This window comes from Parasteatoda tepidariorum, chromosome X2 (assembly GCF_043381705.1).
Source record: "Parasteatoda tepidariorum isolate YZ-2023 chromosome X2, CAS_Ptep_4.0, whole genome shotgun sequence".
In the NCBI taxonomy this organism is placed as follows: Eukaryota; Metazoa; Arthropoda; class Arachnida; order Araneae; family Theridiidae; genus Parasteatoda; species Parasteatoda tepidariorum.
In genome coordinates this window covers 56,244,137-56,259,663 of record NC_092215.1, presented here as the reverse complement: position 1 = coordinate 56,259,663, position 15,527 = coordinate 56,244,137, and the positions used below count along the sequence as shown (strand labels likewise).

Here is a 15,527-nt window from a genome sequence, read left to right as displayed (position 1 = left end):
TAGTACAAAACTATTATACACTATTTTTTTTCTTAATTTTGATTCTGTTTTTACATCCGCTGAGTGGTAACTTGTGACATTTTTAACCAGAGGGTCATGAAATAAAATTCAATATCATAACTTTAAGCATTTATAGAGCAACAAAAAGAAAGAAAATATGTTATAATGGTTTAAAAGTCGTAATGGAATTTAAATGGTAACTGAGCGGTAACTTGTTACCTTGTAACTTGTGGCATTTTTAACCGGAGGGTCATGAAATAAAATTCAATATCATAACTTTAAGCATTTATAGAGCAACAAAAAGAAAGAAAATATGTTATAATGGTTTAAAAGTCGTAATGGAATTTAAACGCCTTACCTCATTTGAAAATTTTTTCTTGAAGTAGGCACCTTTTAATTTGCACAATAAACTATAAAAAAATTCATTTAAAACAGATGTATTCTCACTAAATATTACTTTTATTATGCTTCAACACTGTTCATCTTATTCCCTGCACTGAGGTAATGGAATACCATGTGTCCTTATGTACTTCAACTAACAGAAGTATCAAAATTCAAAGCAATTGCTTTTCACTTCATTAAAAATCGTTGTTATGTATGCTCTGTTTGTGTTTTGATAAGATCAAAAGAGTAAAATATTTTCTGGTTAGAAATTTTTACCTGTTTCTTTTCCAATACTTTAGTTGGGAATGGGGAAATTTCATGCATTTCCTTTATTTAGCTTTACATTTATAATATGCCCTGAAATTTTGAAGTTTATATGTAACTTCAAACGTTAGTGTTTTCATGTAGATCACACAACCTGATACTCTTTGAGGCCAGTCACATTTAGTTGTACTATTGGCCAGTATGTTTTTTGTAGAGAACTTCAATTGAAAACTCAGATCCAGGTAATGATTCTTCAAAACTAGAAACATCTGATGCTTGAGCAAATAAACAATTTTCAAATTACATGCTAGAGTGCTGATCAAAGTATAATATACTGATCTCACAAAATAAAATGCCGAAAACATAACAGCACTATCTTAAAAATCCAAATTTAAAAATATCAAGAAATGTCTCAATTCCAGACAATTTTTTGCAAGTAGTAAAAAAAAATCTATTTTAAACTAGAGGCAAGATGAGAAAGCGTCAAAATAATATATTAAGAGAGGCAATTTTAAAAACCACGTCAAAATCTGTAACATTAATTGCTGAAAAAGCATTTAACAAAAAAGCACATGGATTTATGATAAATTATTATGAATTGAGAAAAAGTGGTTACTTAAGTGCACGTCATAATACTAGTGTCCAATTAAAAACAACTGGATTTTTAAGAAAATCATTAGCAATTAATTTATTACATTTGGAATACATAAAAGGGATCACTGTCATTCTCTCTACACTCATTGATGGATTTTCTATAAGATTATCCTTATTCAACAACAGAAGAAAAAAACAATTCTAAAAAAAATTTTATGAAGGAGTATTTTCACTCCCAATAAATGTTTAGGAGTAAAACTCAAATTCGATGGGTGAAATGCATGCCTCAATACATATTGGCAAATTCTGCTAGGAGGAAATTTCTATTTTAATGGTGAGAAACTAGTCTAAACAGCAACCAATAATTTTTGACAAACATAACATTATGAGTCACGATGAGACAAATGTTTGAGCAACTGTACACAACTGTAAAAATGAAATTATGAATTTAATTTGATAAACTGTAAGAAATAGCCTCTGACTCATTATTTATTGAATATAACTAATAAATTTGTAACTTAATAAGAATGAAAAGCGTTGTTTTCTAAGCAGAACAAAACAAATTTTTATTTCTAATACCTTCCATTTTTTTTTTAAAATTGATTTTTCAAATTGTCACTTATTTTTGGGGCATCTGGAAGTAGTTCATTGTTAATTTTCGTAGCAGTTATTTTTACACACTATAAAACAAAGAAATACAAATGGAATGCAAACTTAATTCATATTAAGCTTATAGTTTTCAGTACAATTAATAATAATCAGAGCATAGATTGAGCATTATAATCAAATTCAAACTGTTAAATGGTTAGGTTACTGAAGTCAATTGAAAATTCAGATTTGATTACAATTTATTAATCACTCAATAAATGTTAAGGAAGCAGTTAAAGTTTTTTGAGGGAGAAGCTCAAGCATTAGATAAAAGAGGAAAGTGAAGCTATACAAATTCAAACTATAGCACAATTGTAGTTTATGATTAAATTACAAAAAATTTTATACATTAATATTTATTTTAATGTGTAAATTTATAATACATTACATTATAATTAAGGAATCAGTGCAGTTATTAGGGCTTTGCCAAGCAAAGACCCCCCAGTTAAATATTAATTTCTTTTACAAATTAATAATAAAAATGTTTAATGCTTAAAAAAACATTATTTTTTTTATCAAAACTGGTAACATATTTTAGTTTTGCTGAAATAACCTATATATGGGTGTCATTTCTTTTTTTTTTTTTCCTTTTTTTTTGATTTAATAAAATTGAAAAAATTTTTAATTGTAAATTATCTACATTAAATTTATAAATGTTGTGTAAAAATATATTAAACTTGTATATAAATACTTGTTCAAATATTTGAAAATACTACGTCATATTTTTTTTAAATAAGAGTTTTTCACAGTTTCAAAAAAAATTCTCCTAGATATTAACATGTATAAAATTTCAACAAGAAACGTCTAGATGTTTGATACAGCCCTTAAACTAATTCATTATGACTCTTTCAGATTAAAAATAAAATTTGCATTGAAAAGTAAAACAAACATGCTTTTAGTATGAAGGCATGCAAAATGAAGAATGTGAAAGAAGAAGCAGAAGTTACCTGAGAAGTAATTGGTACTGAGGTTAGTATCCTTGAGCTCAGAAACTATTTGCAATTTAATGATGCGACTATAAAATAAATATCAAGCAGATATATGAATGAGGCATACAAAAAAAAAAGTACATGTGAAGCACATAAAAACTATAGGAGATTAAATACAGTCAAACCTCACTAACTCAATTTGCATCTCTGCAATTTTTTTGATATCTCAAAAAGAAAAAACCTTAATAATAAATGAATTAATTAATAAATTCCTCGCAAATTTCCTATGCACTCAATGTTAAAAAAGCCTTGTTTTAGTGAAAAATTTTTTATAAAACAGAAATTTTCAAAAAATAAAAAAACTATTCTCTTTCATTAACTCAAAGAGGCAAATTATTAATAAATCAGTAGAATTTATTGAAAGTCAGTTAAATATGTAAGGGGATAAATTTACATTTTTGTCCAGTTAGACAAAATCATTAAATGCAAGAAATTGATATATTTAATTTGATTTCATTATTGCTACGGAAAATCATAAAAAGTAAACAAACTTAGAGGAAATTGCTTTCTAAAAATAACAAGATCAGAAAATATATCAAAATAGAGTAGCAGTTATGAAAAACTTAAACTACTGCCATGGCAATACAGCATCAACTAAAAATGTCAAAAACATCTTACTGCCTAGAATAAAATCATGGTGTTTTTTTTTCAAGAATTGCTTACATGAATAATTTGAAAATGTGGCTTATCCTTATAGTAACCAAAATTGTGACCAAAATAATAATATTATGTTCAATTTTTAATCTACATAGAAATGAAATACACTTAAGTCACTAATCTTTTGTGCATGGATGGTACAGCAGGTGTGCCAGAAAAACATGTTTAATGTAATATTAAAAAGTTTCAAAAACTATGGGAAAAAAATAATTTTTTACTAAAATAAAATTTTATTTTTTAATTTTTTTTTATTTCATTAATAAATGAAATTTTTAAAAAAGCAGTTATATGCATTTTATTGCTTTATAAAAATTATCTACAATAAAATAATTTCAGAACACAAATAATAAAAATGCAGGTGTTTGTTAATGTCCCAAAAAATAATTTAAATTGAAATATATTGTAAATAGAGTATAAAATATATTAAATAAACATTAACAATCTACGCAAAACTATTGCAAAAACTACCTCTTCTGAATAAGTACTGTTATAAAGAGTGCAGCAAATAGTTTATTCAAAAAAAAAGTTGCCAAATAAAATTGCTTACATCATAAAAATTAAAATAACTTACAGATTTTATAGAACCAACAGGTAAGCCAAACGTTTTAGAGTATTTCTTTTGATCTTCAGGGATAACATCAGAATTAACATCTTTTCTAAATATTCTAGTATCAGTTAACATTTTCCTAGTTTCTTCCAATTCTTTGTGTTCTTTGTCAAATAAACGTTTTAAATGATCCACGTGTAGAACTAATACTTCAAATGCTCTACTAACACGCTCTTCCTGAAATTAAAAAAAGAGCATTATGTATTAAGAAAATAATTTGTGTAAAAATTGTGATGTATTTTTACTGAAAAGGGTTGAGTTTCTCCATTCTCTCACATAAAGAAATAAACACTTTGCAAGAGGAAAAAAAACACTGATACTAACTTCAAAGATTAGCATAATAAAATATTAACAATATTAAATCATATGTCAGAGACTAAAGAATAATTAATCAATATTTATACCACTTAAAATACTGCTACAAATGATTTGCAAAGAAAATGAGAGGAATGCAAATGAGAAAAAGTAAATGAGTGTCATGTACTCAACCTACCTGGTATCATGCTGCAACATTACAATAAAACGATAAAGAAAATATATAACCTGATGGCAATTTGTCAAGTAACATCAATAGAATGGTTCATTTTGATGGGGTTGATCCAAAGAATATTACAAAGTGATAAATATCTCAAGACATTTTGCATAGTGATGGTTTTTTTATACACTTTCACAAAAACATCTTTCTTTACCCAACTGAATTCTTTAATTTGAAATAAAGGTAATAAAATATCTATAATCCATCATAACGTAATTAGTTTATCAATTAGAGGAGCCTAAAGAGTCAAACATCAATCATGATGGCAAAAGTATTTTCAAACATAAGTCCCGCAATAGACTGATCATAAAGACATGGTTCTCAGTAAAACACTGAAGTCCAGCATCACTGGCTGCGGTAAGTAAGCGGGTGGGGGACCACTTTGATCAGCCTGCATAGGGACCAAGGGTGCGCGATAACGGTCCTTGTTAAACTGTTATACCGTAAAGTGCTCGACTTCACGAGCTGGTCGTAGGGCTACCAAAGCAGGGGAGCCATCCCCTCTGCAGAGGATCTAAATTTTGATGGCATGCCTTCGGATAATCCTCAGGGATGTTTCCCTGACTGTCCCCAATAGCCCGTTGTGCAGTTCCAGTGTGAAAAAAGCGAAGTATCTTCAAACATAAAATTTTCATGCAGAAAAAAAATTTCTATTTTACTCTGGTTAGTCTAGGAAAACTATTTTTTCAAACATATTTATTTACTAATGTGTCTAAGATTTTATTAGAAATTAATCTTACCTGCTGAACAGCACCATAAGTTTCAGAGCGTCCTGAGACTCTAGAAGTAGCTTGTTGGGCTATATCCAAATGATTTTGGATTTTAGTAATAAGATCACGAACATCAGAACTGGTTGCTTTCAAGTTCAATGTCTAAAAATAAAAAGAACATTTTTTCCAATTAACACCATGGATGTTCTGCAAAAAATTTTATTAATTCTTGGCTATAAATACTTATACAATTAATAAAGAAATAAAAATTCTAATTTAAATAGACTTACATAGAAAACTGAGAAATTTAGTAGGATATTCTTACCATTAGGTGATCACGCATAGCTTGGAATTCATTTTCAACATTCTTTTCTGCCATGTCTCTTTGACGTTTATGAAGCTCTAATCTTTTGCTTAAAGTTGGACGATCTGTTTTGAATGCTAGTGACAATGCAATGAATTTACTCTGGAAAAACATTAAATCAAAACATTCTAAAATTCTAATAAATAAAAATAACAGTAAAAATATGCAATTTACATAATTTTTTTAAAAATACAAGCTTTTGATTCAAAAATGAAACATGATATAAATTTATGAAAATTTCTAAATGGATCAAAACCTGCAAACTAAGTACTGGAAAAAATAGTTCAGAACAGCTTCTAGAATATTATTAGTTTGAAAAAAACTACAAAGGTTATAAGCTAATGTGGTGAATGAGCCAGAATCTGTTTTTACAGAAAACAGTCAATTAATTGTCAGCAGTTGCCGATTGATGGTAGAAAAATTTAATTGGTGTTTTAATAAAATAAAATGTATCAAAAAATTGAATACAAAACTGAAAATTGGATAAAAGTATTTGAGCCTCCCAATAACCAGATAAGATAGTTAAAAAACTTTTTATTTTTTCTAAGATTTGATATGTGAAATTTAGAGTTTTGGTTCTTATTCTTCCCGATTGGTCCTGATCCGAGATTCTCCTTAAATTTAAAAAGAAAATACACTATTTCAATATTCATTAGCTTGATATTTTAATTTTGAAAAAGATAGTACTTGCTACCCTTCAGAGCCATTGCTCCTAAAATCCCATTTATTAGAAGCCTATTGCACTAGGCTCGTAACAAAATGGATCATTAAGAGCTTTATTAGATAAAACATATAATATAGCATTAAAACTATATAAATAATAAAAATAGAGTATGGGACTTTTTTTAAAATTTCATTCCTAAAAAGCAACAACTAATAATTCCTTCTGTTATTTTATTCTTATATCATTGTTTAGTTCTTATTAATGATAAAGCAGGTATAGGACTTTTAGAGGAGAGAAATTTTGCTTTTAAGACACAATCATAGGCAAATAAAAAAAATTCAAAATATCTCATTTTCTAAAGCTCAAATGTATCTCATTTTGATTTTTGTCAATGTCAATAGTTTTTTATGTAAGGCCCCGATAAATGTTCAGAACACTGCCAACATTAACATCTATAAGATTGAAAAGAAAAAGATGCTTTGAATTTCGGATACTAAAAATAAATTTTCATAAGAAACAAAATTTTTATCACTCTAAAAAAAGAAAATGTTTTTTTTTTTTCAAAAAAAAATAAATAAATATGTGAGATGTACTTTTCTGGCCTGCTCCAAGGGGCATAGTGTGGCTCACCTTAAAATCAATTTGTACTTGAAGCAATCAAAGAGGCAAACTCACAAAATAAAAAAATTCAAGTGGTTTACAAACAAGGGTAAAGAAAAATGGAAGAAAATAAATGATTTTAAGATTTAAAAAAAGAAAAAAATTTCTAGGATCAACAAAATCAGAAAAGAATGTATGTCCAAATCATTGTCAAGTTATTTCAATATCCAAACGATCTCTCAAGTCTGGTTGTAGTCCTAAGACATATTTTCGTTGTCCTCTCTGATTTGTTTGAATTTTAAAGTTGCAAATTCTTTTGACAGCATGGTCCTCTTGAGTCCTAAAACCACAGAGCCCAGGGCAAATACTTAACCCTTACATAGCTCTGCTAACACCCTTTGTAAAACATTTAGCTAACAAAATTATATTACCCTCATGTCCCATCATAATCCACAAAAAAGCAGTTAACAGGTTTTGCATTTAGGCTACTCAAATAATGGTTGAAGATTATTCCTTAATGTTAGAATGTCCAGAAGATTATTCCTTAACCCTTTCGCGATGGGTAGCGCAAACGCGTGCTTATCACTGAGGCCGGCAGTCTCTCTCGCGAGTGTCTGTCCAGGGCCGGAGGGTTTTTAGCTGTTAAGTCTAAATACATCAAATTACCGAAATATCAATATGTTGTTTAATTATATTCCGCAGAGTATTTAAATGGCACATGCTTTATATATATTTCTATAGATACTTTATTTACTTATTTATTTCATGCTTAAATATATATTTTGCACATTTTATTTTCATTTTGTACTCACCATTTAATAACTTTTAACATTATATATCTGAAAACTAAATATATGACTTAAAATTCTTTTTTCGTATGAAAAATTTTAAAACACTAACATTGCACTGAAAACTGGATCGCAAATCAAAATACCCAACACTGTAGATAAAAAATAAAACCCTCCCCTGCTTACTGTAAACAAATACCACGTGCAAATTTAAAGAGTCATCATAAAACACTCCTTTCTCCTCCATTCCTTCCCCCTAAAAACCATCTGTATGTGAGTCATACTACTCTCATTTTGAGTAGAAGGTCAAATCTACATGAATCTGAAACTATATGGACATACAATGCCATCTTTTGGCAGAAATTTTATTTTTTAAAACGTTCCAGGACACTGGCACAAATGAGTGCCGGCCAGGGGTGAACGAGAAAACGCTCTGACATGCCAGCGTGTCGGCCGGGAAGTGAGTGTGTTTCTTGCTGGCAAGTATAGGTGACAGTCGGTGTGAAAGGGTTAATATTAGAATGTCCAGAAGATGATTTCTTAATGTTAGAATGTCAAGAAGATTATTCCATAAATATGAGTGGTTGCACATAAATGTGTAAAATAATTTGTAATGTAACATACGCTTGCAAAATATAACGCAATCTCTCAATTCCACCAATGGTGGCACCATGCCTTCAATCCTCCAACCTCTAATTTTTGCACTACTTGTGCAAATCTGTACAAACATTTGTCTGCCAAATAGAGTTCCATTTCCTATTTTGCTGAGAGAAAAAGCAACTAGCTCTAAGCTGAATTAAATTCACACTCAATAGCTAGGCTGTAAACGTAGCTCCAAAAAAAGTTTTCTAGAATTTAATGGCACATGGCCTCCTGGTTCTCTGAATACTCCGTTTATCTTATAGTAAAAAACTCATGATATTACAATCAAAATACTGCAAAATCATGTAAACTACAGAGTATAATTTAGTTTAAACAGAAAATATGGTGACCAGAAAATTAATTTTTTATTTGTATTAAAAAAAATTGTATCAACTACAAAATATCCATAATGAAGAATACAGTAGCAGTAGCTGAGAATAAAAACACATTATTTTTTTAACATTTGATTGTTTTTCATCTTATGAATGAATTATGAACAATTACAATTAAATAACACACTGTGCTAGAATAAAAGGCATTCAGGATTTCCCTAGTTCCTAAAAATATTCTTCCTAGTGGTAGCAGAGGCTATGCATACATATTCTAATACATTAGGATAAAAAGAATTTTGTCCATCACAACAGATAAATTATTCTAACAGATATATAAAATATCAGATTGACAATAGTTCATGGTACTAAGTACGATAAAAGTTTTATAAAAATTATATTTTTTTTTAAAAAAACAACTTCAGTCCACTACCACTAGAAAAAATAATTTACATAAATCTCAAATGTTGAAAGGTATGAAAAAATGCATATACTTTGGAAGACCTAAAGAAAGTTAAAAAAAATAATTAATAAATAAAGGATATTAACTGGAAAACAACTTGATGAGTCAATAAATATTTACAATTGCATAAATTTAAATTACTATGTATTTTTTTAAATGAAAATTTAAAATTGTGAAGAGATTTCTATAAACATTTAGTTTAAAAATAACAATCTAAAAAACGTAATGTATTGACATACCTCAAGCTCCTGTTCATCAAATGCTTCAACCCTAAGAACAGTATGAAATGAAAATAAAAAAAATTTAAATATGAACACATACTAGAATATAAAAAACAAGTCATAATGTACTACTCTACCAACAGACTTCTTTAGGGTCTATCTAATAGAGGTAATCTAAAATAAGCAAAGTTTATCAAACGGAAATATATTCTGTATTGAAAAATAAAAAGATAAGCTGTTGAATTAAAGGAAAAGAAATAAACTAATTATTAGGTTGTCAAGGATGAAATTTGTAGGTTGGGTATGTCAACTTTATCATTTATAATTTGACTTTGGCTTAATATTTTAAAATTTTTCTTTCCTTTGCTGGAAAGTTACACACTTTACCTACTTAACAAAATCAACATCAACTTTACACAATATTAAAAAATTTTTTTAAAAATTAATTTCATTGAAAAGGTAAAAAAATCAGCATTACAATGAAGAATGAGTTTGTATGTGGAACACAATCACAGATAACACGAAACATTAATAATTTATTAATTTTAATTAGCTAAAGGTGAATATCTAGCATTAATATCCTTTAGTGTTGGTTGATGAATCATTAAAACACACTCCAAAGAGTAATCTTGACCAAAAAAAGCCCCTGGTGTGTTAGTGATCTATTACAATTTTATGAAACCTGCCTCATTGGTCACAGTAGAAATATTCTGCAATTAACTAGACAAAATGATGCAAAAAATAGCCTTGCTTGGTCAACAGTCCGGCTCCTGTCTAATTCCATGGCTTTGCCGAACCACAAATTGTACAAATAACCTAGGAGTGCCTTTATCATGATTTGTACTCCTAGACCTAGGCTCCTCTAACTATCACTTTGTTTTAAATATCGACATCTTTTTAATAAAAAACCATTTAATTCCAAAAATGCTGTAAAACTGACAAGAATTCCCTAAGTTCTTCTCAGCCAGGTTTTTATTCCACTTGTCTGAACAACAGAACAACCTGCCTCTTATATGGCAAAAGTGTAGAGAAAATATAGGTGCACACTTTGATGAAGGAAATAGTTTCTCATATCGGTAAGCCATAACCTGATTTTCAGTTTTTTCTCTCCAAATATTATTCTTCATGACATAATAATATTTGGAGGTGCAAAATTGCAGATTTTAAATTTTCTGAACAAGTAACAAAATAAATGTTTTAACATTCATAAAAATATAAATCTCAACAAAATATTATCAAACAATATATTTTCCATGTCAAAATAAAGTTCGCAATCCAAATCACAATTTTACAGATTGTTTAACTATTAATGAGAGGGAACAAAATTCAATGCCTTTCTTTGAATAATCAGTGAGTAATTCTTTTTAATACTATAATTGGTTTTAATGAGAAAAATATAATATAGTTTTCCTTAGCAGTATTTATTTAATTTAATGAATATAAATCATAAAAACTATAACCATTTAATTGAGTCATATTAGATGTTAAGAAATATTATTTCGCTCATTTTACTATACATAGTAAAAGTTTACTATGCATAGTAAAAATCTAACAATACAGACCTCAACTTACTAAAAAAGTTCAAACAACTAGAGTTTTTAGAAAAATTTAAGACAAAATAAAATTGCAGGCAACATTCAAAAATTCCTATTTCTCATTTATTGTAAGAGGTTGATTGCACACAATGCATAAGCAAATGACATACAAGTATCAACTCCAAAATACAAGACAAATATTGTTTTAATCCGTTTTAGTTATATTTCTACAAATTATTTATCTTTTAGTTTCAGATTTTAAAAATTATTTTACAGTTCAGAAAATGTTCCATAAAGCAAATTAATCACCTTTTATCAAAAATAATTTTTGTCCATTGAATTTTCAATTTCTTCACTTTTCTAATTTAATTTGTTTTATCTCCACCTGTGATTCAGTTCCCATCATATTAAATTATATTTGGCATAATTTAACTTCTTAAAAAGTAAAATTTTAGGAATTGATTTTCGATTTGTATGCCTCTACAAAGAGAAGGAAAAAAAAAGAATTTGATTTTTTTGGTCGCAATTTTTTTACAAGGTTAGAAATCCACATCAACTAAATTTCTAGATAATTTTATATAGCATATGAATATCTTATTATTCTATCCTTAAGGTATTTGTTTGATAACCAAAATGTATAGAAATACGTAATAAAAATATCCTAAAATCGGTAAAAAGTGCTAAAATCTAAAATTTAGCAATTCTCAAGAAATAATTTAAAAAGTAAGTAATTAAATTTTATTAAATAAAATTTTATTTTTTTTACTCTGATACCCTAACTTTCTTCTATTATATATTTTTCTGAATGAAAATAATATTTACAACTAGCTATTGTTTTGAGGTTTCAAAAGGGTTTATATTTATTATTATTTTTACAGATGACTATTAATCAGTTTTTTTATTCATCCTTTTAAATTTTTTGTGTGTTTTTATTAGGTTATAAGAAAAACCAAGAATTTGAGCACAGTACTTTCCACAGCTCTAACATTTTTGATAGTCTAATTTCTGTTAGTATAAATTTCAAATTGTCTAAATTGGAAAAAATAATGTCAAAGAAAAAGGTAAAATTTTCCCTTAATGCTTAAAACAACTTCATTCTATGTTGTTTGATATTAAAATTGAACTATTTTGTGATGTTGAGATCAATGCTAATGTTATTATTGAAAATACAGATCACTCGTGAAACAAGAAAATATTTTACATTTATCTATGAACTAAAAACAAACTTGAAAACATTAAGTTCTTGATTAAATTTCAAAACAGCCATAATTTAAAAAATAAACAAAAGTAATTTAGTTATTAATAAGTTGAGTCGAAAGATACTTACGGCAATGGACTATCTTTATGAACTCCTAGCTTAGCAAGAAAAGTATTTGGCAAACTGGGAAATGCAATATCAGGTACAGGAAGAGAATTAATATCTGAATATGGTGGAATATCAAGGGCTTCACATTCAAAGCTGCCTTTTGTTGATTCAGTCTCAGAGTTTTCCATCAGCTCAGGCATTAAGGTTTTAGATTTGTTTGAATCCTGCTTCTTATTGCTAGACTTCATAAACAAAATTTCCTTTTTATTATCACTGCATAACGCAAAATAAGTAAATAAACATAATATTTAGACTTAAAGCAGGATTATATAGAATTCAATTAGTAATTGGAATTTTCAAACGTTTACCTCTACTTATCTATACTAGCAAACTAAAATGTCTAGTAATTTACAGAAGAAGCAATGGCCCTGGGCATGCAGTCTAAAAGAACTAAGAACACCAAAACTTTGAATATATTACTCCTATGCTTTTCAATATGAAATTAAATTTTTTAGAAGTTAAATATTTGGCTTAAGTAAAGTATTTTATAAAGAAGAAAATATGATTTTCATATAAATTTAATAATGAAGTTTATGTAATTACAGTTTCAAATATTCATAAAATTTTGTAACTTCCTGAAACTTTATTATCTATCCATGGTGGTGCCATGTAATCCAAGAATTCGATGATGGTTTGTTTAGAGCAGGAGAAATAACATCAAATTTCAAAACCCCTTCCACTAGTAGAATCTATGTCATATGTGAGTGAATCTATGTCATGCTATATGAGCCAATGAGCATCAGCAGGAAAATGGACAAGCAAACACATAATCATGCTTAAAGGTAATCACACTGCATGAAAAAAAAATCACATACGCAAGTTTGGAGATATGAACGAGAATCTGATCAGCGAGTTTTTGTGAGAAAATATCTTTCAGCAATAAGGTTTTCAGTTGCATCTTTGAATATATGTGAACAAATTTTTTCCTCATCCTGTGTGAATGGCACCTAACACACACAAGTCGATAGGAAATTTGTGATGTCTGTTGCCGAAAAATAATTTTGACAGATTGTCCCCAAAGACAATTTACACGTTTCTAAACATGTAATCTGCAGGTTATAAGTAGGAAATTATGGATATTTTCTGGCAATAATAAATTTTTTTACCATGAAAGAATTTCCAAATATATTTACATCAATATAAGTTTAAAAGATTGATTATATTTTTTATAAATAAAAATCTTTGAAAAGTTTTCTTAAAATTAAATTGGCTTTATTTCCTACTTTTTTGCTTTATACAGTGATTACACTAATCTTTTCAGGAACTTATTAAAGAGTAAGTTCAGGATATTCACATTCCTTTGCAGGCCACAGAGTATGTGGAGTTACTAGGTACTTACAGATTCAAAACTAAATCTGAAAGTACATATAAATCCATCATTGTACACTTTAAAGCCTTATTTTTTAATTTTAAATCGATTCATTCATAGCTATACAAACGTCCACAAATATATACTTTTAAATGCATAGAACAACTTGCAAGCAGATTAAATTTAAAAAAATAGCAATATAAGCTTTAACATTTTTTCTTCTTTTTTCCATCAAAAGTAACATTTCTGGAAATGTCTAAATCCATTTATTATTCAATTTTGAGCTATGTACTGCTTTTTTATTGAATAACATTAAAACATGTTTTTTTTTCTTGTTGCAAGAAAACCTACAGCTTACTTTACTGTTTGGAAAAAGGCAGAACCAACCCTTAAAGGTTCAAATTTCGCAGCTTATATTTGTCTTAAATTTTTTCATTTTAAGAACTAGTCTGCTCATAATTCCATCACTGTGTAAATGGCATATTTTATCTAAATTTATAACTATATTTTCATCAAAAACCATTAACATTTTCTGAATAAAACAAACGATATCTGAATTTTATTTCAAAACTGCATTTTAAAATACAAAAGGAATACATTATTTCAAGAAGTGGTACTTTTTAAGAAAAATATTTCAATTTTCATTCAATAATTTTTGTTGTTGTACAAAACCAGATATTAGGTACTTTTGGGGTAACAAATTATTCTATTACAATAGATTCGAAAAAAAGGAAGACTAATTTATCATATTTGAAGAAACTATAATTTTTCTTTGAGCATTAAATAAGATAAGGTATAGCATTAAAAGAAAATATGGGTGATTCTCACGAAATATGACAATTTACATTCTCTTGCTCCAAGATCTAATACTATACTGCTAAAAGAACTTTTTTTAAAGAAATTTTAATAAATAGCATTGCTGTTAGCATTTTAAAATGACCTTGTACTAGCGTTGACTATTTTGTATAGTTAAAAAATTTTATTGAGTTTCAAAATGTCATTTTCCTGGTATGTCACAAACAATATTTCCAATAATAACTAGCTTCAAAACTTCCCATAAATTTTTCAATATCTATTTTTTTTATCTCACCTATTGTAAGCATTTCTGGAATATATGCAGAGGGTATTATTTACCAAAACTTTGTTGAAAATAATTTTTTCTGTCAATAATTCGTTCGTCACAAGTAAAGCTGTCATTTTCCTGTCTACTTTTATTGAGTGATTTATAACCAAAATAGATAGCGCCAGCAATCAATATCTTATGTTAATAGATTGATTAGAATACCATCCTATCTGAACATGCCTTATTGCATGAATAAAGTACCAACTTTCTGGTTCAAAACCTATTTCAAAAAATTTTTCAAGGTGAGTAGGTTTTTATGTTGTCATTTTCCTGTCTTCTTGAAATCATTAATAACATAAACTACATAGATTTACCTGAGTTATTTCAAGAAATCCTGTTTTTTCTGCGAAATGTAAACATCTTAGGCTGAAATGTTAAGTTAGAGTAAAGTTAAATGCTATATAATGGCAAATTGTCATTATCCTGGCAATTATATGGCTTATGAATCCCAGGACATTGAAACAGTAACCGGAAATTTTTTTAAACAGTTGAATGTAAAGAGAGAAAGCAAATATTAACCTAATACCAAGCTTATGTAAGATTGTAATATGCTTGAATGTAATCAAGGATGAATGATTATTATATACAATTTTATTTTGTACATATCAGCAACAAAAATATTTTTGATTCTTTCTACAGGGGATAAAAGAATTAATTTAAGCAATTCATGGTCCATCTAACGCAAAGGCTAAGTTACGCTAACGTTAAGTTACTTATTATTAGCTTAAAATGACT

At 27.9% G+C, this 15,527-nt stretch overlaps 1 protein-coding gene across 8 annotated transcripts in view; it reads right to left on the bottom strand.

The window, feature by feature from the left end:
• LOC107453359 (uncharacterized) overlaps nt 1-15,527 on the bottom strand; it is a 100,386-nt gene that overhangs the window by 19,609 nt on the left and 65,250 nt on the right. For all 8 annotated transcript variants that reach the window (XM_043041330.2, XM_043041334.2, XM_043041333.2 and 5 more), the window contains 5 exons: nt 12,322-12,542; nt 9,478-9,508; nt 5,714-5,854; nt 5,419-5,550; nt 4,108-4,320 (listed from right to left, as the gene is read on the bottom strand). In XM_043041330.2, the coding sequence (XP_042897264.1) occupies nt 4,108-4,320; nt 5,419-5,550; nt 5,714-5,854; nt 9,478-9,508; nt 12,322-12,542 (738 nt within the window). The remainder of the gene's footprint in view (nt 1-4,107; nt 4,321-5,418; nt 5,551-5,713; nt 5,855-9,477; nt 9,509-12,321; nt 12,543-15,527) is intronic.